Source organism: Oryctolagus cuniculus, chromosome 5, assembly GCF_964237555.1.
Source record: "Oryctolagus cuniculus chromosome 5, mOryCun1.1, whole genome shotgun sequence".
In the NCBI taxonomy this organism is placed as follows: Eukaryota; Metazoa; Chordata; class Mammalia; order Lagomorpha; family Leporidae; genus Oryctolagus; species Oryctolagus cuniculus.
The window spans coordinates 152,782,585-152,808,989 of NC_091436.1; the positions used below are offsets into that span (position 1 = coordinate 152,782,585).

At 48.4% G+C, this 26,405-nt stretch overlaps 1 protein-coding gene across 9 annotated transcripts in view; it reads left to right on the forward strand.

Annotated features, from left to right (window-relative positions):
- CARMIL1 (capping protein regulator and myosin 1 linker 1) overlaps positions 1-26,405 on the forward strand; it is a 317,796-nt gene that overhangs the window by 125,120 nt on the left and 166,271 nt on the right. For 7 of the 9 annotated variants that reach the window (XM_051855017.2, XM_051855018.2, XM_051855021.2 and 4 more), the window contains 3 exons: positions 3,299-3,349; positions 9,983-10,042; positions 17,474-17,595. In XM_051855017.2, coding sequence (XP_051710977.2) covers positions 3,299-3,349; positions 9,983-10,042; positions 17,474-17,595 — 233 coding nt within the window. The other 2 variants (XM_051855022.2, XM_051855024.2) reach the window with 2 other exon arrangements.

The following is a 26,405-nucleotide window of genomic DNA, read 5'->3' on the forward strand; positions in this document are numbered from 1 at the left end:
GCCAGCATTTCCTCCTCTGGGTCCTGATGTTGTCATGAGACCCTTGGTATCTGCGCCCCAGACTTACAGGAATGGCTGCACAGGCCACACCCGCCCCTCCTGCCCTGTTGTCTTCCTCTCTGAATTCCCCTCTATCATTGCCATGCTCCTCTGGCTGTTACTGCACCATGTGTGCCCTGTGCACCAGAATTACCTCCTGCCTCTCCCCAGGAGGCCTCCAAACTCTTACTTCTCTGAGTGCTGCTGTCTTAGCCACAACTTGATCAGTGCAGACATTGGAAGCATGCAGCTCTCTAGGGCACACTTGGATTTGAAAGAGAATTTTTTAAACTATATGTTGGGATGTTGAGGAAGCTACCCTTGAGCTGAGAGCTTGGTGGGCTCTCCCAGTCACTGACTGCACTGGGCTCTCCCTTTCTGCCTTCATCTGTTTCTTCTTTGTGGAAAAGATTTATGTGTTTGTTAGAAAGAGTTATACAAAGAGAGAGAGAGAGATCATTCATCTGCTGGTTCACTCCCCAGGGCCATCCATCCCAGGAGCCATGAGGTTCTTCTAGGTCTCCCAAGTGGAGCAGCCAGGACTTGAACCAGTGCCCACGTGGGAGGCTGGCGCAGGCGGTGGCCTTACCCTCTATGCCGCAATGCCAGCCCCTCCTACCCTGATCTTGTCTGATGTGAAGGAGTGGCGCGTAGGGAGGCAGGTGTGCATAGTAACCTGTAAAAAGAGTGTAGTGGTTAAAAACACATGGGGCAGGCACCTTGGTGCAGTGGCTAAGCCCCTGCAAGGGACACCCATGTCCCGTATTGGAGTGCCTGTCCGGGTCCTGGCTGCTCTGCTTCCTGGTCAGCTTCCTGCTGGTGCAGCTGGGAAGGCTGTGGAGGATACACAAGTGCTTGGGCCTCTGCCATCCATGTGGGAGACCAGGATGGAATTCCTGGCTCCTGAACTTGACCCTGTCCAGACCTGGCTGTTGTGGGCAATTTATCTTTCTCTCTTGCTCCCTCTCCCTTTCTCTTTTTCTCCCTGCCTTTCAAGTAAATAAATGGCTTTCTTGTAATTGATAAAGCTGGGTACAGATCCTGTTTCTACCCTCATGGTATAACCTTAAGTGAGCTGCACCACTGACTCTCTTTATTGATCTGTTAAATGGGTGTAATATTGATATTGGATATGATGGATGCGAGGATTGACTGTGTCCTTGTATTTCAGGATGTCCTCCCATCCACGGCACGTATGGAATAGCTGGTAAATAGTACCGCTGCTTGGGCACAGCTTCGTGGTGCGACCTGTTCAGTTGCACAGGACACCAAGCTCAGGAGTGCCCTGCGTCTGGGTTAATGCTTTGGTTTTACTGTCTTGAAAGTCTTAGTGACTTTTGCACACTGGCCTTGCAAATCACGTAGCTAGCCCCGCCACTGCTGGGCTGCACTTGACCTCTAATCACCCACCTGCCCCAGGTCTCCCACTGCCCTCTCCTCTCTGCTGCTTGCCGTTTTCTCCTATTCCCCTGACCTCAAGGCCTTGGTAAAAAGAAAGGCTCACTCCTTAGGAGGAAGAGTAGTGATTTGGTGTGCAGCGTATGGGGAATCAATATAGGGATCTTCTGTGGCCTGCACTTTCAGAAGTCACTTGTTAATGACTGTGGACCGTGTCCCCTCTGAAGTCAGGTAGTGGTGGTGACTCCGGCTAACTCGGATCCTCGAGTGGCTGTATCTGTGTTGGGTGGGAGGTCTGCACTGGGGTGCCACCTTCTCCCTCTCCTTCCCCATCCACTCGTTGTCACCCTTGCAGCCAGTGTCCCATTATGTTCCTTGTCATGTGTCTCCTAAGTTGCCCTGACTTGAGTTTATCCCCGGTGGTGGTGACCTATGGTGGTGGTGACCTATGATTATTCAAAGAGGAGTTTTATGGAAAAGACACCGTCTCAGTTGGGATGAGAGACTGGAGAGAGGCACAGCTCAGGCCATGGGTGCACACTCGCTGATTCTCCCTCCACGCCTGGGCTCTGTGTTGAGTTCGGGTAAAGCTGTGTGACCTTGGTTAAGTCCTCTAACAGTAGGGGGCCTCAGCGTCCTTGACTTGTTGTTTTTAAGGTTTTGTCCAAGTCTAACATTCTGTGCATTATGTGCAAACTACTGGCTTCGAGTCAATAAAGTTATTTGGAAAATGAGAAAAGGCAGTTTTCCCATCCAGACTTGAGACGCGTGGGCGTCTCCTTTCTTTCCTGCGAAGGCTCTCGTGGCCTGACCGGACCTCCAAGTCGTAGTGGTGCTGTAGACGGTGAGCCTGTGGACCTGGGATTCCTGCCAAGGTCTAAGCCATGAGTACAAACCATTTCCAGCCCCCTGCAGGGCAAGGCTCACCTGTAGTCCTGTGAGACCCTATGGGCTAAACATCCACATGTCCTTGGCTGAGTATCACAAAGGACACTTCAGGGGTTGGCCCTGGGTGGGGCCCAGCTCGGGAAGCCGGTATCAGAGTACCAGATCAAGTCCCGACTCCTCCCCTCGCAACCCAGCTTCTCGCTGATGCATCCTGGGAGGCAGCAGATGGTGATCAAGTGCTTGAGCCCCTGCATGGGAGCCTTGGATGGAGTTCTGGGCTCCTGGCTTCTATCTGGCGCGGCCTTGGCTGTTGCAGGCATTTGGGAGTCAATCAGAGGATGGAAGACCTCTTCTGTCACTCTCTCTGGCACTCAGCCTTTCGAGTAGATGAAAATGAATAGATAAACATAAAAAAAAATTAGAAGCTTCATGGATGTTCAATGACAGGTGCAGCTCAGAAGCAGAGTTTGGGATGATTGCTTAGAAGCTCGGCGTGATTTTGCTGTGTGTGCGTCATGTAGATGTTATCAGTCAGAACACAGAGACGGAGAAGCAGGAGGGCAAGTGTGGGTGGTGCTGGTAATTTCGGAAGTAGGAATGAGCACTTGGCTTCTCCACTCCGTTTGCTGTTGAGAGAATGGAGTTTGTGCCTATGGAAAAGAGATGTGTGTTTTTCTATCTCGTGGACCCGTCTTGCTGCCGACTGACCTCTCACCTTGGGATTTCATGGGTGAATTGTTCGATGTTGTGTTTACACTGGGAATCTTAGAGCAAAATGAATTTTCTGGGGCCTAGTAGGTGTCCCAAGTGATTTGTTCTTTGTGCCTCATGATCCTGAGATGTGACATTTGCCATGGTAATGGAGCGGCAAGCTCTGTGACTTCGGTGTTATTGAAGTCCTGGGGGTGACACTGAATCCCAGCCGGACCCCCTTTCTGCTGCCTCTGCTTACGCTGCTGCCTCTGTTTTCCAGGTGCTCACGTCATGCCGTGCCTTCCTGTTGACCGCGCGCATCCCCACCAAGGTAAGCCGTGATGGGCGCCGCCTTCCTGTGCACGCCCACTGCCTGCTCACACGCTGCATACATGCACACGTGCGCACACACACATGCACACACACACACTCTGTATACTCCCATGCTTGCACACACATTCCAGTGCAACCTGCACCCACTGCTCTCTTGTACAGACTGCTGGTGGAGGCCAGCATGGGCGTGTTCTCAGACACCTGTGTTTCCCTCCTTATTCCATGAAAGCTCCCGCACGCTCTGCTCACGGACAGTTTTACAGTGTTTCCTTCGATGGGGAGAAGGCCTCCCCAGGCACCTGTGCGGTGATCTGTGGTCTGTGTCCCCGAGGCCCAGTGTCCTTCCTGGTTCTCCTCGGCTTTGTGTTTTCTTCAGGCTTGCCTCCTATTTCCTGTAGACCAGTAATGGCGGATTTTTCTTTATTTGCTTTTTTAAAAAGACTCACTTATATATTTGAAACGCAGAGTCACAGAGAGAGAGGAAGAGACAGAGGTCTTCCATCCGCTGGTTCACTCTCCAAATGACTATAAAAACTGAAGCTAGGCTAGACTGCAGCCAGGAGCTTGGAACTCCCTTCGGGTCTCCCACATGGACCTGGGCCGTCTTCTGCAATTTTCCAGGGAGCAGGATCGGAAGCGGAGCAGCTGGGATACAAACTGGTGCCCACGTAGGATGCTGTGGTTGTTCATGGCGGCTTCACCCACTGCACCATGTTGCCAGAACCCAAAGTTTTGATCCACTTTGACGTGTGGAAAATGAGCTTCCTAACCCTCAAGCGTGGTTTACCCATGTGGTAGCTGCCTCTGCCATTCTGTTGCCTTTACAGATACCATGGCACCACTCTTTTAAAAGACCAATGTAGGGGCCATTGCTGTGGTGTAGAGGGTAAAAGCTGCCGCCTGCAGTGCTGGCATCCCATATGGACACCAGTTCAAGTCCCAGCTGCTCTATTTCCAATCCAGCTCTCTGCTATTCCTGGGAAAGCTATAGAAGATGGCCCAAGTGCTTGGGCCCCTGCACCTGCATGGGAGACCTGGAAGAAGCTCCTGGCTCCTGACTTCGGATCAGCCCAACTCCGGCCATTGTGGCCATCTGGGGAGTGAACCAGCAGATGGAAGACCTCTCTCTTTCTCTCTCTCTCTGCCTGTGCCTTTCTAACTCTGCCTTTCCAATAAATAAATAATTTTTTTTAAAAAAAAGACCAATGTAGCATTTTTCATGAGATGTCCTTCATTCCATGGTGCCAATTATAATCTGAATGGTTAGCTCGTGAATTAGGCATAATATAGTTTAATGGTAACAGAAAGTGGCTGATCATTTTTATAGGATATGGACTGAATGTTAACAGAAAATTGGATTTTTTCCCCCCAAAAAGATGAAGATAGCTAACATTTACTGAGTATTGTTTTGTAAATAGTTTAATTCTGAAAAGAATCTTAGAACCTAAGTGAGGTCCTGTTGTTATCCTCACTTTACATACGAGGAAACCAAGACCCAGGCAGGTTCAGTACCTTGGCCAAGGTCAGGCTACTTGGAGGTGTCAGCTGTGCGGTTCTCACCCTAGCAATCTGGCCGCTGAGCCCCTGTGTAACTGCGCAGCTCTGACTGTCGTCAGGTGAGCTGTCGGCCAAGTGTACCTGAAGCTCAAGGTCAGCCCCGTGGGTGAGCTTCAGAAGGTAGCTCCGAGACGCCTGGGTGCCTTGTCCCAGGCCTCCTGAGGTCTGAGTCGGGGAGGGAGTGGGCTCAGCCTATCCTGCTCTTTCACCTTTGACCCAACTGTGCTGCCTTCCTGCCCACACCCTCCAGGGATGTGTGGTCTGGAGGCGGCTGCTTCTGATGCCTGGGCTGTGCTGTGGCCATTTTCTTGCTGCTTAAAATTAATCATTCAGCCCCTGTTTAGTGAATGCCTTCCTCTGTGCCACATAGGGTGTAGGGTACTGATTGCTTTTTTCTTCTTGGTCATATACCTTTTATAACACTTCTCCAAGGAAGACACTATTGGTCCAGGCCCCTTTTGATAATAGAACGTGAGTCTATATGTTTATAATATGTCCTAAAGAAAATTATTATATCCATGAGGCTGGATTAAACTACTTGTGCATTAAAATACGCAAGGGCAGGATATAAGGCAGTGAATTAAGCGTTATCCCACTGGCAAAAGATTAATTTGCAGCAGGAGATTTTTTGGAGTTGAGAAAGTGGTCAGGCGCCCTGTTGAGTAGGATGCTCTTGACCAGTTGCTGACCCTGGACATCTGATGCAGGGAAAGTGCATCAGCTCTTGGGAAGTCCCCTGCCCCTCCGTGTGCTGGTCGTTCCTATACTACCTGCCCCTGGGGAGACCTGGCCTTATCCCGTGATCCCTGTGACGTTTCATAGGGTTGTTCAGATACTCATTCTGATTTCCAAAGTTGTCAGCATCACACATGAAGACAGGAAGATTTTCTTCCAAAGTTTCTGCCCTAGCAAAGGCTGGTTTTCATGTGCCAGTGTTAGTCCTAGCTGAGAGGTAAACCTGGTGTGAGATTAGTTTTCCAGACTAAGGGGCTCGGTGTTGTGGCATAGCAGGTTAAGCCAATGCCTGCAACACCAGCATCCCATTTGGGCATCAGTTTGAGTCCAGGCTGCTCCACTTCCCATCCACCTCCCTGCTCGTGGCCTGGGAAAAGCAGCAGAAGATGATCCAAGTGCTTGGATCCCTTCTGCTCCCTGGGGAGCCCCAGATGAAGCTCCTGGCTCCTGGCTTCTGCCTGGCCCAGCTCCTGCCGTTGCGGCCATCTGGAGAGTGAACCAGCAGATGGAGATCTCTCCCTCCCTACTCTCTCTGTCTCTCCCTCTCTCTCTCTAACTCTGACACTCTAATAAAAATAAATAAATCTTTAAAAAAAATTTCCAGGGAAATAATTATCATTCAGGACATTTGTGTAAAATTGGCACTGATTATGACACAGGTGGCTTTGGGGGCTGATTAAAATATTTTTCGTATGAAATTGTGTATGAAGTTAGAGATGCTTTCTTTCTTGTCTTGCTAAACGTGTGAGGTGCACTGGAAGGTATTGTCAAGCGTGCAAAACAAAGATGGACCTCGTGGTGATTAACTGCAAAGCAGGGTTCGCCTGTGGTCCGGGAAGCGGTCGCAGACAAGGGCACAGAAGGATCCAGACATCAGCCAGGCAGATGAAGGAGGTCTGTGGAGGGGCCGCAGTGCGGGGGGCTGGAGGAGCCTGGGCTGGCCCTGGGCTGGCCAAGGGGTTGAAGCAGGGGCGCCACCTATAGGACACAACAAGCACTGCTGAAAGACCCAGAATTCCTCACAGATTTGCTCTGCTGCTGGTGGGAGGGGCAGTGCCCCCTTAGGGGCTGGGGGTGAAGCCGGCCAGAGAGTGGTGGAAAAGCTGGGTTAATCCTGTCCACTTATCTGATCAATCACTGGTATCGACTGTTGAAGAACATTTTTTATACTATATATATGTTAAACTCTTAGTAGAGAGTTAATCTTAAGTGTATTAAGTTAATTGAAAATAGATCTTAGTGAAAAATAAGACTGGGAATAGGAGAGGGAGGAGGAAGGAAGGGTGAGAACTCAGGTGGTAAGAATCACTGTGTTCCTGAAGGTGTATTTATGAAAAGCATGAAGTTTGTGTACCTTCAATAAAAGGTTTCTGGGGGAAAATAAATTAAAAAGTTCAAATTGAAAAAAATAATTTATATCTGGAGTAAAATGAAAAGGTATCTGTGGATCTGACTTACACATGTCCCAGGTCTTCCTGAAACCTGTGCCAGCCTCGATCCCTGAGGAGTCTCCCTGCCTCGCAGGCCGCAGTTCTACTCCCAGAGACCACCTTTAAACTCTCTTTAGGATGGGGGCAGGAGGGTTGTGAGAGCTGGGAGCAAAGGCCTGGTAATAGCAGCTGTAGTTGAGCTCAGAGAGAAGGGTTTGAACCTTGCTGTGATGTTTTCAGTGTTAGACTCTCCTGCCCTCCACTGATAATACCCCGGTACCCTGACCAGCCACGGGCCGGCCAGCGGGTCCCTCACTGACTGCCGATACCAAAGATCTCCTCCTTTTAGTTCTGCCTCGTTCTGGTTCTTTTAATGCCTCTATGATGTTAGAGATTCATTTGCCTCTGCCCACATGCCCCGCCCCTGACCTTTGGTTTGCTTGACAGACTTGAAAGTGTTTCCCAGGGCCTGGCTGAAATGCCCCCACTCATTCCTGACTCCCCAGTGCCTTGCTTAGCCCAGTGACAGCCCTCAGGTACAGAGTATCTTAATTGACTTTTGAATAACCCCACTGGCCCGGGTTGATGACAGGTGCCCGTTCTATCTGAGGTGACACTGACTGATGCCAGCTGCATTTTCTTTTTTTTTTTTTTTTTTTGACAGGCAGAGTGGACAGTGAGAGAGAGAGACAGAGAGAGAAAGGTCTTCCTTTGCCGTTGGTTCACCCTCCAATGGCCGCCGCTGCAGCCGGCGCACCGCGCTGATCCTGGCAGGAGCCAGGAGCCAGGTGCTTTTCCTGGTCTCCCATGGGGTGCAGGGCCCAAGCACCTGGGCCATCCTCCACTGCACTCCCTGGCCATAGCAGAGAGCTGGCCTGGAAGAGGGGCAACCGGGACAGAATCCGGCGCCCCAACCGGGACTAGAACCCGGTGTGCCGGCGCCGCAAGGTGGAGGATTAGCCTATTGAGCCACGGCGCCGGCTCGCCAGCTGCATTTTCATAGCTGTGAGACGGGAAGAGAATACACCTGCTCACACCTAGGAATGAGATGACCACTGAGGGTCAGTCGTTTGTTCCCAATCTTTTTTATAGCAATTCTAAAATAAGTTATTTTAATGGAAGACATTTACATAGCAGTGTAATAGGATTGCAAAATGAGAGAGAGTATGTGTGAAATATTGCATGTTGATAAAAGTGAACTACTTATAAAATTTGCTGTCTTAAGGACCAAACAAATGTTAATTTTCTGGGGTTGGGGAGTGGCAGTGCAGAAGGCAGTCCAGACAGCTTCCACCCTCAGGTTGCTTTGCAAGTCCCCACTTCCTGTTCCTGGGATTTGAAGTGAAGCTGGGAAGCCCTGCCTTGCAGGTGCAGCTCAGAAGGGCCTCTTTCAAAGGATGCTAACTGGAAATACGTTAACACGCATTAAAGTGGCAGAGGGAGGCATGCATACCTCTTAGAAAGTAATTTCCTGTTTGAATGACTTTTCAAAACCAAAGCCTTTATAAATCCTGATAATGATAGGTAAGAAAATTTCTACTGTAATTGAGTGTTTTGAAATCCGTTTTGTTCCTTCAAAGTTGCCTTTAACTCTTGGAGGACAAAATGCACATCTCATTCCACGTCTGTTTCTAGTGCACCAGCAGCTTTCTCTGAGTGCCTGTCTGTTGACTAAATGAGTAATGCCAGAATGAGTTCTCTTCCTGCCTCCCCTCTCTGCCATTGTGCTTTGGTTTTTATTGGGATATTTATGCCACCAGTGAGGCATGGTACAGGCAGCCTGACATCCCTCTGGGTTTGGTTCTAGGCATGTTTTTTCACATTGCAGTTGCCCCCTGTGTTGGCAGAATCAGCATCTGTAGATTCAATGAAAGGTAGAATATTCAGAAAAATTTGCATCTGTATAGGCCTTTTCCCTTGTCATTCCCTGAACCACACAGTGTAACTATTTATGAAGTGTTTACACTGTGTTTGCTCTTCTAAAGAGTCTAGATATAATTTAAAGTATATGGGAGCCTGTGCCTAGGGTATATGCAAATACTGTAGCATTTTATATGAGGGACTACACTGGCTGATGTCCACAGGGGCTCTAGAACCAGTCCCCAATACCAACTGTGTATTTCTGGGTTCAGTGTGAGAGAGTAAAAGAAGCGGATCCACTCCAGTCTACTGTGTTGTGTAGTAACATTCTCTGTGTCTGTTCACTGGATAAGATGGACGACTACAAAACTGGGAGAAAAGTTGGTGACTACTGACAGGAATAGTAGGGAAAGACCAGCTGATTATAGGAGACATGAGGGGAAGGGTGCTTGTTCTTAAAATAGGAAATAAATCACTTTTCTCCGTGTATAGAAAGGACTTTTATGTAGCTATATGTGTTTCATGTAGGCACACTTTAAAATTTCTGAATACTGTTTGTCTGAATCTATTCAAGATATAGGTTTTTATGAAAAATGCTGGAAAGAGGAGGATTCCATGAACTGTGTTACATAGGGGCAAGAATTCAGGAAGAAGGGAAAAGTTCATGAACTTTACTGGGTATGACTTTCAGAAGCAAAATTTGGAAGTGAAAAGGCAAAAAAGATGAATATATTTAGATGATTCTTTTCTCACATTCATTTCTCAAAGAGTAAGTAGTAGATATGCACACATGTCCCTTTGTGAGACTTGAAAAAATCTGGCTTGCAACTTTTTTCCAACCTTCAGGACTAAAATGAATAATACTTTTTCTGCAGCATGGTAAATCAGGATTTTATCTTGTCAAATGGAGATATTAAAGCAACCTTCCTAAGATGCCCAATAACTTATTTGCTCTTGGGCTGGCTGTAATTATAACATTTTTACCTTGAATTACATGTTTAAAACCTGTCATTACAAGTCTGTATTTCTCCCTCTCCTCTCAATTACAGCTCGAGTTAACCTTCAGCTACTTGGAGATTCAAGGTGTTATTTGCAACAAGCCTGCTCAGGTGAGTAAGTGACAGACACCTGTTCCTGTCAGGGCCGGTGTGATTTTTCCCGAGTTTCTGGAACTGTGGAATGTCTTCTGTTTGCTTTCATACTGACTGTTTCTTAGAGTCAGAAAACAAGACGAGGGAAAAGAGGGATTTCAGAATGCGATGCTTTATGGTGGCTTTGTGGGCATCAACCTCTGGAAGTTGTTCCCATAAGAAATCATTCTCCGTTCTGCAGCCTGAAAAGAACTAGTTATCTCTTCTGGCAGCCGCTCCTGAGGGGCTCTGTGATATAGTTGAGCACTAAAATTTTATACTCTGCTACAGTGCTCTACAAGTTCTTTCTCAGAACACAATGACAAATTAAATTTTTAGTGTTAATAAAGTGTAGATTTTAAAACCCAGGTTCGTTGAGCTCTAGGTACCTGCAGTACAGGAAAGTGGACAGTTTGACTTCTTGACTTCTGCAGACCCGGGACCCTGTTACCACAGTCAAGACACTGAACACGTTCGTTACCCAGGAACCACTCTCCCGCCCCTGCTCTGCTCTGCCTGTAGACATTGTGGATGGGGTCCCAGGCCGCACCCCCTCCTGCCTGCCTCCTGTCCGTCAGCGTGGCTGCTGGGGCATTCATATGAGTTGTTGCCTGTCTCGGCAGCTCTTTCCTTCCCACTGCTGAGTAGGGCTCCACTGCTTGGCTGTATTAGTTTGTGCGTTTACCTGGTGATGGACGTTGGGTTGTTTCCAGTTTTGGCTGTCACAGATAAAGCTGCCATGAATGTATATGTACAAATTTTTTTTTTTTGCTTTCAAACTTTTATTTAATGAATATAAATTTCCAAAGTACAGCTTATGGATTACAATGGCTTCCCCCCCATAACGTCCCTCCCACCCGCAACCCTCCCCTTTCCCACTCCCTCTCCCCTTCCATTCACATCAAGATTCATTTTCGTTTCTCTTTATATACAGAAGATCAGTTTAGCATACACCAAGTAAAGGTTTCAACAGTTTGCTCCCACACAGAAACATAAAGTGAAAAATACTGTTTGAGTACTAGTTATAGCATTAAATCTCAATGATATGTACAAATTTTTAAAGTGTTTTCATTTCCCGTGGGTAAATAGGAGTGGAAAGGCTGAGTCTGATGGTAGGTATAAGTGTAACTCGGAGAAATGACCAAACTGTTTTCCTAAGTGGTTGTACCATTTTCTGTTGCCACCAACAGCCTACGATGTTCTAGTTCCCTCATGTCCTTGACAACACTGGTATGGTCAGTCTTTTTAATTTCAGCCACTGTAATAAATATGTAGTACCTTTTCATTACAATTTCAAATTGCATTTCCTTAATGATAAAGTATGTTCAGCATCTTTTTGTCTGTTTATTTGCCATGGGATATCTTTTTTGGATGAAGTGGCAGTTCAGATTCTTTGCCATTACAGAAACTGAGTTATTTGTTTTCTTACTGAGTTTTGAGAGGTTTTTTTTTTTTTTTTTTTTTTTTTTTTTTTTTTAATTTTTGATAGGCAGAGTGGACAGTGAGAGAGAGAGACAGAGAGAGAAAGGTCTTCCCTTGCCGTTGGTTCACCCTCCAATGGCCGCCGCTGCAGCCGGCGCACCGCGCTGATCCGATGGCAGGAGCCAGGATCCAGGTGCTTTTTCCTGGTCTCCCATGGGGTGCAGGGCCCAAGCACCTGGGCCATCCTCCACTGCACCCCCTGGCCATAGCAGAGAGCTGGCCTGGAAGAGGGGCAACCAGGACAGAATCCGGCGCCCCGACCGGGACTAGAACCCGGTGTGCCGGCGCCGCATGGTGGAGGATTAGCCTATTGAGCCACGGCGCCGGCTGAGAGTTTTTTTTTTTAACATTTATTTTATTTATTTGAAAGATAGAGTTACAAAGAGAGGTAGAGAGAGAGGTCTTCCATCCGCTGGTTCACTCCCCAAATGGCTGCAATGGCCAGAGCTGAGCCAATCCGAAGCCAGGAGCCAGGAGCTTCCTCCAGGTCTCTCATGTGAGAGCAGGGGCCCAAGGACTTGGGCCATCCTTCACTGATTTCCCAGGCCACAGCAGAGAGCTGGATTGGAAGTGGAGCAGCCTAGACTTGAACTGGTGCCCATATGGGATGCTAGTACTGTAGGCCAGGGCTTTAACCCACTGCGCCACAGCACTGGCCCCAGGAGTTTTTTAAAAAACTGTATTCTGGATACAAATTCTGTATCAGATATGTGATTCATACATACTTTCTCGGTCTCTGGCTGCCTTTTCATTCTCTTGGAATGAAGGAGCAAAAGTTTTAAATTTTGGTCAACTCTCTCTGATTTATCAGCATTTTCTTGTATGCATCATGCTTTGGTGTCACCTTGAATAAATCTTGGCTTAACCCCAGGTCGCAGAGTGCTGTGTGTTTAGGTTTAGACCTTTAGGTTGTACGTACAGGTCTGTGATTGATTTTGAAGCAATTTTTGTATATAGCGCAGTGTATGGGTTGAAGGCTCTTTCATATGTGTAGACATCCATGCACATATTTCAGTACCATTTGTTTGAAAGGCTGCCGTGTCCTCACCGACAGGTTTCCACGTGTGTGGAAAGTCCCAGCGTGGGTCCGTGTCTGCTCTCTGATTCTCAGCCCTGGTATCCATTCGGTTATCTTCATGCCTCTGCCACTCTGTCCTCAGTCCCGCGGCCTCACATGGAGATTGAAATCAGACAACGTCCATCCTCCAGCTGTGTTCCTCTTCAAAACCGTTGTGTGATTCTAGGTCCTTAGCAATTCCAAATGAATTTTAGAATCACCCCAGTGTTTTTTGACTGAGCTTGCATTGAATCTGTACATCGGTTTGGAGAGAATTGACGTCTTAATGGTACAGAATCTTCTGAGCGAAAGAAACCCTATGACTCTGTTTAGTTCTTCTCTAATGTTGCTCAGCAGTATTGTGCTATAGCTGTCAGAGTTCAAGTTGATGCATCTTTGAGCGGATTTATTCCGAAGTATTTAATATCTTCTGATGCAATTATGAATGGTATTTAAACATTTTCAATTTCCGATTGTTTCTTGCTGCTCTTAGGAACACGATTGACTTTTACCTCTATTGATGTTGTATTCTGTTTATTTCTTTCTTTTTAAATTTAATTTAAATTTTTAAAATTTATTTGAAAGGCAGAGTTAGAGACCTTCCATCCCTTGCTTCTCTCCCCAAATTGCCACAACAGCTGTGTCTGGGTCAGGTTATAGAAAGTAGCCAAGATGCCTGCGCCCTGGCTCAATAGGCTAATCCTCCGCCTTGCGGCGCCGGCACACTGGGTTCTAGTCCCGGTTGCCCCTCTTCAAGGCCAGCTCTCTGCTGTGGCCAGGGAGTGCAGTGGAGGATGGCCCAAGTCCTGGGGCCCTGCACCCCATGGGAGACCAGGAGAAGCACCTGGCTCCTGCCATTGGGTCAGCGCGGTGTGCCGGCCGCGGTGGCCATTGGAGGGTGAACCAACGGCAAAGGAAGACCTTTCTCTCTGTCTCTCTCTCTCTCTCACTGTCCACTCTGCCTGTCAAAAAAAAAAAAAAAAAAATAGTAGCCAAGATCTCCATCTGGGTCTCCTGTGTGAGTGGCAGGGGCCCAACCGCCTGGGGCAGCCTCCACTGCCTTTGGGGAAGCTTTTTAACTACAAGTTCTGTTCCTTTGATAACTAGAGGTCCATTTGTAAATTTCTTCTCAAATGAGCTTTGTTGTTTGTATATTCTGAGAAATTTTCCCTGTTTATTTACATTGTCCCAATTTATTGTCATAAGGTTTTTACCCGCCCCTCCCCCAAATATCAGTCTGGTTAGAGGTTTATCAAGGAATTCACTTTTTGGTTTGACTGATTTTTCTACATTGATTTCATTGCTTTTCTATTTCATTGAATTTTGCTTTGATCTTTATTAGGTTCTTTCTCCTACTTTTCCTTTTAGCTTTTATGACTATAAAGAAAGTGTGTGTTTGTGTATGTAGTTGTGTTGATAATGTTCCTAAAAGAATGGCCAAAATTGTTGCTTTATGTTGACTGAGATTACATACAAATCCTTGGAAGTTTTCCATGGTTTGTCTTAAAGTAGTGTTTTATCCTATGTGTTTATCATTTTCTATGGTTTTCTGGAAGTAGAATGTGAAGGAAAAATCACAGCACCATATGTTTGCCCAAATAGTCAAACATATGTGGGAGACAGCAGTCTCTCCTGGATGATGGTGTAGTGGCGTAAGCAGAGCCTTCTTGTTGGTACTAATTTAGGAATGTTTATGTGTATGGCTTAGGGGTTAGGATGGAGACAGGAAGGCGTTAATAATATATGAGCTCCAAGGTTATGTTCCAGATACGACTTGACTGTAGAGTTTGATTATGAGAGAAGATGGTCATGCAGCAAGAGTGATGCACAAATTGGTCCCCGCACACTCTGTGTCTCTTCAGCATCGTGCCTTCCCGAGGAGCTGTTAGCTAGCAGTCCATCTCAGCCCCACAGCACCGTTCTGTCATTGTAGGGACCAAAGGAAGGGCTTTGCTGCTGCTGTGGTGCGGACCTGGAGGCTGAAATGATAGTGAAACAGTGATGCTGCTCCCACAAAGGGACTCACTGGGCAGACACTGGAATGCCAGTGACCTTGTGGTGTTTATTTCACAATGGCCTGTGGTGCAGATGCCTTCAGCAATGCCCCTCCCTCTTCCAACATTACACACAGCCTCTCTGCAGGGCAGTTAGGATTCTGTCTGTCTGGGGTGAGCTTTTTGTGTTTTTATCAAATGCACTGTTTGATTCTGTTGTGTTCCAAAGGCTGGGAGCCAAGTAACCTGTGTAGCCTCAGTTCCTGGAAGTCTCCAGGTTTGGTTTTCTCTTAGGTGAAATCCCAAGGATGACTGCGTCTGCCTGTAGCATTCCCAGTCCAACCTCGATTAGGGATTCCTTCCTGCTGTTCTCAGGGATTGGTTACCTTCCTGGCATGGCTGTTTTTGCCTTTACTTAACTGTAGGTTGTAGATGCAGGCACAGTGCCTGGGACGGAGGCATCACATGGCGTGTGGGTGAGAGCAAGGCAAGGCGTGGCTGGACTAGTGCAATGCTGTTTTCCTTTTCCTGTGGAACTGTGGAGACCTTTATCTCGCTTGACAAGGCTCAGTGTCGGGACAGTCTCTCCTGCCCGTGTTCTGGGGCTTTCAGGGTCAGAAAATTGAAGTTGACAGTTATTTATTTTAAGAATCTATGGCGTGTATATATGATTATAATTTTAGATATGGATGGGAGATGATGGGTTAAATCCTGCTAGGTATGTAAAGGAAAAGATGTTTAAACATTTTGCCTCTCTGCAGCTAAAATAGAGGGAAGAGGTATATGGCGGGAGCTCTCTGATGAGATGATTTATTGTGTGGTCTCCAGCTCAATCATTTTGTTGCAAGTTTTTGCATTATGCAAAGCCAGTGGCGTCTTACGCAGGCTGTGAGTGCTTTCAAGTAAGGTCGCACTTGAAGACCTCATGTCTTCTCCCACCTGTCACCTTTTTTCTTCCCTGTCACTCTGTTCAGTACTGTGCAATTAAGGATGGTTAGGTGCCAAGATCAAGTGGAATTAGAATTAGCTAATTACTAATTACTCACACCCAAACTGTGAGCTGCACTGATGCTCTAGAGGTGGAGAGTGTGCAAGTACCCTGTAGTGAATGGCGTAATTACCCGTGATGGAAGGTCTGGGAATGAGGTGCCAAGCACAGACACAATGGCACATCCCGAATCCTCTGGCTTCGCAAACCATGCGTAGGCGCAGATCTGTGCATGGGAAACCTGAGCTGATCTGCCCAAACCAGGCTTCGTCTGGCTTCAGACTTCTCCCGACACCCTGGCCTTGGTCGGAACTCACACCCCTAGGTACAAACCCCAAACGCTTGCAGCCTTTTCTTGGGGACTGGGGACAGAGAGAAGGACATTGTCTTTTGGACCAGCTTCTTGCAGACAAATGCGGCCTTTGTTTGTCTAGAGGATTTTAAAGGCTTTTCCATTAATTTCTTGAGTAGTAGGCTGAAAATTTGGATTACATATTTTTTACACACAAATAACTGACATAGAAGTGATACTTCTTAAACACTCGTGAACAGATTCCTGTAGAGGTATTTATAAAAAAGGAACATTTTCAGGACTCCATCACTTAGGATAGCCTTTTCTTTGATCTTTTCATTTTGATAAATACCTTTGCATTACTCTTCCTGGTAATGTAAATGTGATGATTTTTCAATGTAGATAATTTTAGGAAAATCTGAAGCAGAGTCTAAGAACTCCTTCATCCAGTTGGTGGGTTGCATGTGGAGTACACGGTCACCACTGTACTTTTGTACAGACAGAAGTCACGGTGTGAGGCTGCTTTGCTGTGGTGATGATCACAAGGGATTGCATTTCACACGAGTGGTCCTGAGACGCACTGTAGTGGAGTCTGTTTTCCTTTTTAAAGGAAGTGATTCACGTCCATTCTCTTTCTTTGAGGTGTAGCCCTCTTCAACTTGTGCCTTTGATAAGCTGCTCTGATTTATCCTTATTTGTGGACTGGTTGGTTGACCTCCATCTCAGCTTTTTTTTGGTTTGTTTGTTTGAGTTTTGGGTGTCTCCAGCTAGTAATCATAAAAAATGTGTCTTTACCACACACTTAACGTAAACATTTTTACCTTAATATAATCCCTTCTACGTGTTCCTTCTTCTTCCAAAGCTTGAAAGTTTTATAAGCATTTAAGTTTTCTTTTTTCTTCCAGATTTTCTTGTCTTTAAAATGTGTGGGTTAGGGGCCAGCATTGTGGAGTAGAGCTACCGCCTGCAGCGCTGGCATCCCACATGGGCGCTGGTTCGAATCCCAGCTGCTCGGCTTCAGATCTAGCTCCCTGTTAATGTGCCTGGGAGGGCAGCAGAGGATGGCTGTGGTGCTTGGGCCCCTGCTCCCACGTGTGAGCCCTGGAAGAAGTTCCTGGCTTTGGCTTGGCCCAGCCCTGGCTGTTGTGGCCATTTGGGGAGTGAACCAGAGGATGGAAGATCTCCCTCTCCCCTTCCCTCTCTCTGTATCTCTGCCTTTCAAAATAAATAAATCTTTTTTAAAAAGCTCATCTGTGTTTTTTCTTCAAGGACAGGTGGGTACTCACAGGAGATATTTGCACTTATCCTGGGTCACAGGTGTGACCAGCTGTGTATGTCCAGATGTGGGGAGTTAAGTCACATGAGGGTCTGCGTATATCTGCCCTTTTGCCCCCTGGTTCCTGGGTGTTTCGGATAACCCCTTTCTTCCCCTACTCAAGCAATTCTTAAACCAAGAGTATTATTTTAAGGAAGAGCGTCTTAAGAAGCTAGTGTTGCGTTAGCATGTGTCTGTGTGCCCACTTCATTTCCAGTATTTAAAATGGAAAGCGGGAAGGCACTGGACGCCTTTTAACAAGTGTGTCCTCGGCTGTTGCAGATGGTCGTGGAGATGGAGAAGTGCACCATCTCCCTGAAGATGGCGTCGCCGGAGGACGTGAGCGAGGTGCTGGCGCACGTGGGCACCTGCCTACGGAGGATATTCCCCGGCCTCTCTCCAGTGTGAGTCCCCGGGGAGAGGGGGAGAGGGGAAGGGGAGAGCCCAAACCTGTCTTCTTCAAAGTGCCTGCCTCCCTGCTCTTTCGCTGGGTTCCTCTCTCAGTCCTCCCTCTCTTCGGCATGAACTTTGAAAGCCCCCTCTCGACCCCTTGTGTTTGCTGTCTGAGGTTTGCTGTGGGACCGCTCTTGAAAGAGCTTGGGTGATGCCAGGACTGGGAAACCCTTTAACTTCTACTCCCAAGACCGAGACAGACACCCTTGGGACTGAACTTCAGATTTAGTGTGAGCTTCCTCCCAGCCGTTAGCAGAATCCCAGAGGCTGGCACCTTGCGTCATGGCCCCAGGTAGAAGCCACTGCGCTTCTGTTGCTTGGTTTTTTTCTCTTCCTCTTTTCAGTCAGAAGAAAACAAAACCAAACATAAAGATTAGCTGCTTTTGTTTTCCTCTTAACCTTTCTGAAATGCTGTGGGGAAAATTAATAAATTCTGTGCGTTACGTACGTGTCCTCATGGTTTTGGCAAGTGTTTTAAAAATCAGGAGTATGTGCTTGGGTCCCCGAGCCCGTGGCGGGGGAGTGTGTGGGATGTGGGGTGGGGGGATTTCCTTGGCTGGCCGGAGAAGGCCGAGCTGCTCCTGAGAGAAAGCTCTCCTGCTGGGAAGACAGGACACGCAGAGAGCAGGCAGTCTCACCTGGGCACCTGGCGTGCTCTCCTGTGGAGGGTTGAGAGCTGTACACCTTGCTGGGTTTTGTAGGAGGGGAATTTGGGGGGCTGTTGGTCTTCATGGAACCTGTCCTGACAACACCCCTCCCCCCATTGGAGGCCAAAGCCTTTGTGTGTTTTAGACCCTTTGGGGGACAGAAAGTGGCTCAGTCTCTCTGGCCTGAGGAGACCTGCTGGCTTCTCCCTGCTGGCTCTGTCTTCTGTTCACCGAGGCAGGTCGACCAGGCGGGAGGGGCTGGTTTCCTCCTTCCTGAAGCTTCATTCGGAGTCTCTGGGTGCCTCGTGGCTGGGGGAGCTGAGTACAGCTGGCCTCTCGTCAGCAGGGGTGAAGGCTGAGCTGAGCTGCCCCTGACTCCTGCCTGGAGAGAATTTCTGGTAGGAGACGTCTTCAAGGCAAGCTCTTGCTGGGCTCTGGTTGCACAGGCATGCTCGCACATGCGTGCACCTGCAGAGTGTGGCCCGCAGGGGTCAGGTGAGGTGAGGAGTGAACCATAGTGGTACTGGGGAAGCACTCAGAAGCAGGACTTTGTTGGGAATAGCTTCCGGGTCATCTTTCCAGACAGCAGAAACTGTTGGGGGTAGTCGGAGTTGGTAGTAACCACAACCCATTTTTCTGAAACTGTCGATGATGGGGCTCCTTATACTGGGGCATTCCAGTTTAACACTGATGGGATAGAAAAATTACTAAGTGCAGGCTTATTGGGTATAGGCTTAAAGTACCCTAAACTTTAAAGACACTTCAAACAATGTTGAAGATTTCCACTTTCCCTAAGATGCAGCTTTCTTTCATATTCTGAGCGTTTGGGGCTGGATGAATTACCAGTTTTGTTTTTGTTTTGTTTCTTCCCAGAGAACACTGAGTAAGAATAATGCCTTCACTTCTAATTTCCAGTAACCTTTTTGTTAACGTTTTCAGGCAACTGCTCTTAACCAGCAGGTCTGAAATGATCATGTCTGTTTCTAGGTCAGTCACAGGGCGAATGTGGTCTCTAAATCCACCACCCCCCCCCTTCCCTGCATCTCCGTTTCTGCCAGCTCCCTGGTGACCCCTAAACTGTGTGGCCCAGCGTGAAGACCACTGCTCTCCTGCCCCATCATCCAACTTATTCTGGAGCACAAACAGTGTCTTTTGTACTTTCAGCACCTTTGAATGGGTTCCCGATGCTGAAAAGCTCCTACTGTAATAGATGGAGCCCAAGGAACCTCGCATCCGTCAAGTTCCTGTATTTGCGCGTCCCCTGAGCGTGGTGACCACTTCCTGTGCCAGCACACGTCACACTGCGTGATAACGCCTGTGCATTTGTTGGTTCAGTGAGTGAGTGTTGAGATTCTGTTGTATGCCAGTCATGGTGCCACCAGCTGGGGCCCAGCTGTGAACACGGCCCCCTGGCCCCATGCAACTTCCATTTTAACTCAGGGAAACAAAGCTCCCACAGAGTGAAATGCAAAAATGAAGCAGCTCAATTAACTGGATTGAGGGAAACAGACAGGACTGGTACAATGGGCAAACTTATGACTTGAGAGGCCTCCCTGGGGCCATGGTGACTTGAATAGACTTAGGGAAGGAGCCCCTCCTATAAAGGGGGGGGGCACCATGTCCTCCCCAGGACATTTGCTCATGCTTTTTCTTCTGTCTAGAAAGTGGCAGGTGTCTTTGAGGAACTGAAGGATAACATATCCAGTTTGTCTGGAGTACAATGAAGAACAAAGGTGGGAAGAGATTAGGAATGCTACAAGGGGAGGCTGGAATGAGACACAGGCCAGGTGGCTTAGAACCTGCTGATTAAGAATTTGGAATTTTTAGTATTTCACAGAGAAGCCACTGTGATGTGTTGAGCAACGAGCTGGAGAAGTGAGATGGAGAAGGCTCAGAATCAGTAGGTGGACAGGTTTGGGGGAAATGAATCCCTAGTGGATCTGTTTTGGGCATGTGAAATTTGACACCTAGCACATCCAGGTGTGGATTTCAGGTGGGCGATGACATTCATGAGCCTGGGGTGTGGAGGATAGGTCCAGACTTGGCACTGGAAGAAAGGTGAGTCCGTAGCAGAGAGGTGGTCCATAATGCGTGGCTGTTGACGAGGCCACCGGGAGGGAGGGGACCCAGAGGAGGGGGTGTCTTGAGAATAAGGCCAACATTTAGAGATCAAACAAGAAAGAGCCGCAGGTGGTGGTGGATAAGGACAGGGAGAAAACCCTTGGCAACCCGGGAGGCTTTGTCCTTGGGGCTGAAGATGCTGCAGGCAGAGAAGTGTCCCATGCTCCGCGCTGTGAGGGGGGGACTGGAGCCGCTCAGGGGTGGGGTCTGGTTGGGAGTGGCGGATGGCCCCGTGCTGGGGGGAGCTCAGAATTGTGAACGTGGTATGGTCTGCCTACACAGCTTTCTAGACCAGTTCACCTAGAAGGGGAGCTGGTGAATGGAGTACATGGCTGTGTTAGGAGGCATCGGCAGTGGGAGAGGTTCTGGCTGGCAGCTGGGCGTCCGTTTCTCAGCAGTATCTTGAGGAGGCCAGAGTCCAGAACGTCCTGTCTGCTCGCGGGGCTGCCTGCTGCTTGAGCAGAGGTCGTGCTTTTATTAACCTTCAGCCCCTCGTCCTTGGCACATGGTACGCACTTCGTGAGGTTTGGGGTGAGCACACACATGGCCTGCTTACATCGTGGCCACTACGGAGAGAGGAGGCCACAGGAATGAGAAGGCAGGTGCTCCTTCCTGCAGAGCGGGGGCTGGGACAGCAGGTGCGTGGGTATCAATGGGAAGCGAGCGAGTGAGTGCCGGGGTCTACCCAAACAGGATGGAGTGGATTCCGAGGAGGGGGCAGGGAGAGATGTGGCTGTGCCCGTCAAGAGACCAGTGGGAGAAGCTGTGATTATAATTTAGTAAAGGACTTGGCACTGAACTCCATACCCTAAACGTGCTTGACTTGACTTGTGCTTTTCCATCCAGCAGTGCACAGAGCCTGTCACCACAAACCCTTACTGTTCTGTGAGTGGCATGGCATGCCTTGCTTTTGAAGTTCCTTAGGTTTTACTACATGGTTTTGGCAGGGGAAGTGCACGATTATATTGGTGTTGGTTATTGTAATCAGAGAAGGTGAGAGGATGGGTAATTGTATCCTTCCGTTTATATTCCTGGTGTGTCGAAGTCAAAATGGATAGTCACAGAAATATTTCCTAGATGTAAATAATATAGGGCATGCAAAATAAAAATGTCCTCATAATGTCAGACATCTCACTCATAGTAAACCACAGAACATGATGGAACTACCGGAGAGTCCTCAGCCTTGTTGGGGCAATTGTCCCATCCAGTGTATTACTGAGCCCGTCACGGGGACCTCTGTCCTCGTCCCCTTGCTTGCTCAGGGCAGTCCTGGTGGGGACTGATGGCCAGGAGACTGTCTCACGAGCAGGCATCAGGAGCCAGGGAAGCAGGAGGAGGCCAAGCCAGAGTAGCCCTGGATTTGGATCATCTGTTCTAGAATAATCTAAGCTGCATTTTCTGTCAGTATGAATATCTGCTTTGACCCAAATATAATTCTGAAAAGAGCAGCCAGGATCTAAATCAAATATGTTTAAACAAACAAACAAGTATCCCATCAGCTGTCTGATGCTTAAGAGAATACAGGTAGGAAAAAAAAATAAATATTCACAATAGTGCCTTTTTTTTTTTTTTTTTTTTGGACAGGCAGAGTGGATAGTGGGAGAGAGAGACAGAGAGAAAGGTCTTCCTTTTTTTGCCGTTGGTTCACCCTCCAATGGCCGCCACGGCTGGCGCACCGCGCTGATCCAAAGCCAGTAGCCAGGTGCTTCTCCTGGTCTCCCATGGGGTGCAGGGCCCAAGTACTTGGGCCATCCTCCACTGCCTTCCTGGGCCACAGCAGAGAGCTGGCCTGGAAGAGGGGCAACCGGGACAGAATCCGGCGCCCCGACTGGGACTAGAACCCGGTGTGCCGGCGCCGCAAGGTGGAGGATTAGCCTAGTGAGTCGCGGCGCCGACCCACAATGGTGTTTTCTCATCTCCCCTCTGCAAACATTTGTTCGGGTGTCTCTTCCTCTGTCCTTCTTTACAAAGTGACAAATTTTTCCTCATCAGATAACAAGAGCTTATTTTAAAATGTAGAGAAAACATAGAGGTTACAGGGAAAATTTAAGTCTACAGCTCACCTCAAAGGACCTCTCTGTTAGCGTGTTTTGTGCCGTTGGGTGTCTTTGGATGCCTCACTTCTGAGACCAGGGTAATGAGAGGGCCTGGGAAATGTTTCCAGCCTCCGTGTTCTTCAATCTGTGTTCACCAGACTGTGTGTGTGTGTGTGTGTGTGTGTGTGTGTGTTTCTGGACAGGCAGAGTTAGAAAGAGAGACAGAGAGACAGAGAGAAGGTCTTCCTTCCGTTGGTTCACCCCCCAAATGGCTGCTGTGGCTGGCGCACTGCGCTGATCCGAACCAGGAGCCAGGTGCTTCCTCCTGGTCTCCCATGCGGGTGCAGAGCCCAAGGACTTGGGCCATCCTCCACTGCCTTCCCGGGCCACAGCAGAGAGCTGGCCTGGAAGGGGAGCAACCGGGACAGAATCCTGCGCTCTAACCAGGAGTAGAACCTGCTGTGCCGGCACCACAGGCAGAGGATTAGCCTAGTGAGCCGCCGCGCTGGCCCAGACTGTGTTTCTAATGGTACTTTTGCTCGGGAAGCCGGGATTCAGTATGACTTTAAGCTTTTCTAATATCTAAATGTCTAATGTGTACAATGAAGCTAGATGTTTTAACTGTTAAATGATACCATTAGTGTTTAGAAAATGTTAATCCAAGGAATTCCTTGGGCATTTATAGGTAGGCACAGTCTTTTCTGCCCTCTTGGGTTTTATAGTCCAGAGGAGGTGTGAGAAAGTTCCAGGGACAGCAGGAGGAAGAGTGTGAGAGCTGGCACCCTCAGGTGCCAGCAAGGGAAAGGCCAGCTTAACTCAGGATGGCCAGGCAGTAATGTTTAGGTTTTGTTTATTTTCTTCCGTTTTTGAGAGGAGGGATGGGCCAGGAGTGTTGGGGAGGCTGGGAGCCTGAAAGGAGAGGGAGCAGGTGCCCCTGGCTCAGTGAGAGCTGGAGCCCACATGCACCAGCCTCGAGTTAGCAGAGTTACCCAGGGGTTGGCCAGGAGGCAGGGAAGGTTCACAGCAGGGAGCTATGAAGGCTTTTGCGTTTTAGAACAAAATGGGAGTCCCTCAGGGAGGAGAATGGATCTCTGTGGGTGGAAGAAGTGAATCCTTCGGGGGAGGGGGATGAAATTACAGGCAAGACAGCGCATGCCCTAGGGCCCTTATCTGTAGAATGGGAACAATGGTGGGAATGCAGTTCTGTGAGGATGGCGTGAACTGTATCTGAACTGCCTGAGTTCTGGTCTGTAGCCGCCTATGACTGTTGTAGTCAGCCACGCAGATGTGGAATGGAGGCTGTGCTGCTGGGCAGGGGACGGGTGGCTGGCTGACTTTTCAGGAGGATGAATAACAGACTTCTCACGTGACTTTTTTCTTACGTTTTTGGCCTGCTTGATTGTTCTTTCAGGTATGTGATATATTTGAAAGTTGCCTGGGTATTGTCAGTATGTCGGAATAATATACTTTCTTTACTACAGTAATAAAGGTGGTATTGTCAGCTCCTTTATAAAGCCAACAACTGGAGGAAGTATGACAGTGTGAGGTCACTGAGGCGGGCACTTTGCATGGTGGTTAAGATGCCCTTGGGACACTTGCTTCGCCTATCGCAGTGTCTGTCTCCAAGCTCTGTCTCCACTCCAGCCTCCTGCTACTGAGCACCTTGGGAGGCAGCAGTGATGGCTCAGGTCGCTGGGTCTGTGTCACCCATGTGGGAGACTTGGGTTGGGTGCCTGGTTCCTGGCTTTGGCCTGCTCCAGTTCTGGCTGTTGTAGGCATTTGGGGAATGAATCAGCAGACTGGAGATCTCTGTCTCTCACGTAATAAAATAAATAAGTAAAAAATTGAAGAAATTTTAAAAAAGGAAACATGAGGCTACTATGAAGAAAAGTGGCAAAATAGGAGTTTTTGCATAGTCGAAAGAAAATGCACCTGCTCTGGTCCCATAGGTGACCCAGCAACAGGCAGCCTTTTGTTGTGGTGTGGTTGGCGTCAGCACAGCATGTGTGATAGTTGCCATATTGTCTGACAGTTGCCATATTGTCTGAGATGATGAGCCTTGGAATTAAGCTTTAAACAATCAGTGACTGTAAATGGATTGCAATAATGTATCGGCCCGTGTCAACAGTTTATCATGAGCGTCGCAGGAAGAGCCCCTCTGCCTGCCATCCGGTTCCTGGTTCTTGCCACAGAGAGCTGTTTTCTGGGATTGGTGGAAACCAGATGCTTGCAATGCAAGTGTTGCTGACTCAGCTCTGCAAGTGAGTGGTTTCTGCTTTCTAGGCGTTGGGTTTTACGGCGCTTGTTCTGACAGATGCTCTGGCTCTGTGACAGCTCCGGGCTCTGTGCATGTGGGCACATACTGAGATCTTCGCTGTCATCCAGCTGCAGGCAGACAGCTGCTTGTGCGGCGTGAGGGGCAGCGTGAGTTGTTGGTTGTTTTGCACTCGGTGCTCCTGTGCATAATGTTAAGGTTACCTAAGAAACAGTTGCCGTCTCCTGGAAGCTTAGTTCTTACAGCTTTATCGCTTACAGAAACAGTTGTTTCAGGAGATCCTCATAGTTAGAAAAAGGAAGAGGAGGATGGTTAGAGGAGCAGAGCTCCTTGGAGAAGCCCCCCCGACCGACACCTCTGCAAAGGGTTCACACTTGTGACTCGCCAGCCGCCCTTCCTGAGGGAGAAGTACCAGTGTGGCTTTAGGAGTACAGTGGAGGCTCTGTTTCCCTCATCTACGTGGTTTCTCTCTCCCTGTAACCTGAGACTACCACACTGCCTCAGTACATTTGCTGTTGCTGAGAAGTACCTGTGGTGCAGGCGTTGTGGTGCAGTAGGTTAAGCTGCTGCCTCGGACGCCTACATCACGTATTGGAGTGTCTGTCTGAGTCCCCGCTACTCTGCTTCTGGGCCAGCTTCCTGCTTATGCACCTGGGAGGCAGTGGAGCTTGGGTTCCTACTACCTACCTGGGAGACCAGGGTGGCCTTCCAGGCTGCTAGCTTCAGCCTGACCCAACCCTGGCTGATGTAGGCATTTAGGGAGTGGACCAGTGGTTGAAAGATCTCTCTCCCTCTCTCTGCCTTTCAGATAAGTAAACCTTAAAAAACAAAACAAAAAAAAACAAAAGAAAATACCTGAGGCTGGGTACTTATAAAGACTTCCAGCACGAAGTCACCACTTCCAAACTCCAGCAGCTGCCTTTCTGCTCTCTCTCTCTCTTTTTTTTAAGATTTTATTTATTTACTTGAGAGGCAGAGTTACAGACAGAGAGAGGGAGAGACAGAAAGGTCTTCCATCTACTAGTTCACTCCCCAAATGGCTGCAAAGGCCAGAGCTGGACCGATTTGAAGCCAGAATCCAGGAGCTTCTTCCGGGTCTCCCACGAGGGAGCAGGGGCCCAAGTACTTGGACCGTCTTCTGCTGCTTTCCCAGGCCACAGCAGAGAGCTGGATTGGAAGGGGAGCAGCTGGGATTAGAACTGGTGCTCATGTGGGATGCCAGCACTGCAGGCGGAGGCTTAGCCCACTAAGCCATAGCGCCAGCCCTGCCTTCCTGTTCTTAATCCACAACTTCCTGGCACAAACATGTGCCTTGTTTTCCTCTTGTTTTGGGTAGCTAACCTCCACCCCATGTGTCTGTCATTGAAATGGCATGTTCTGCGGTTCTGCTGAAACAAAGCCAGAATTTTCAGAGATGTGATCCCAAATAAAGTCTGGTAAAAGCCCAGCTTGCTGGGTGCAAGGTTTACCTAATTCAGCTGCAGAAAGGATGGGCCTGCTTCTGACAGCTCTGCTGTGGCTTTGCTTTCCATTCTCTAAGTCAGGGTCAGGGGTGGGGAACCTTTTTATTCCCAAGGGCCATTTGGATATTTATAGCACCATTCGCAGGCCATACAAAATTATCAACTTAAAAATTCACCTGCTATAGATTTAACGCATTTCAAGTTCCATCTGCAGTTGCT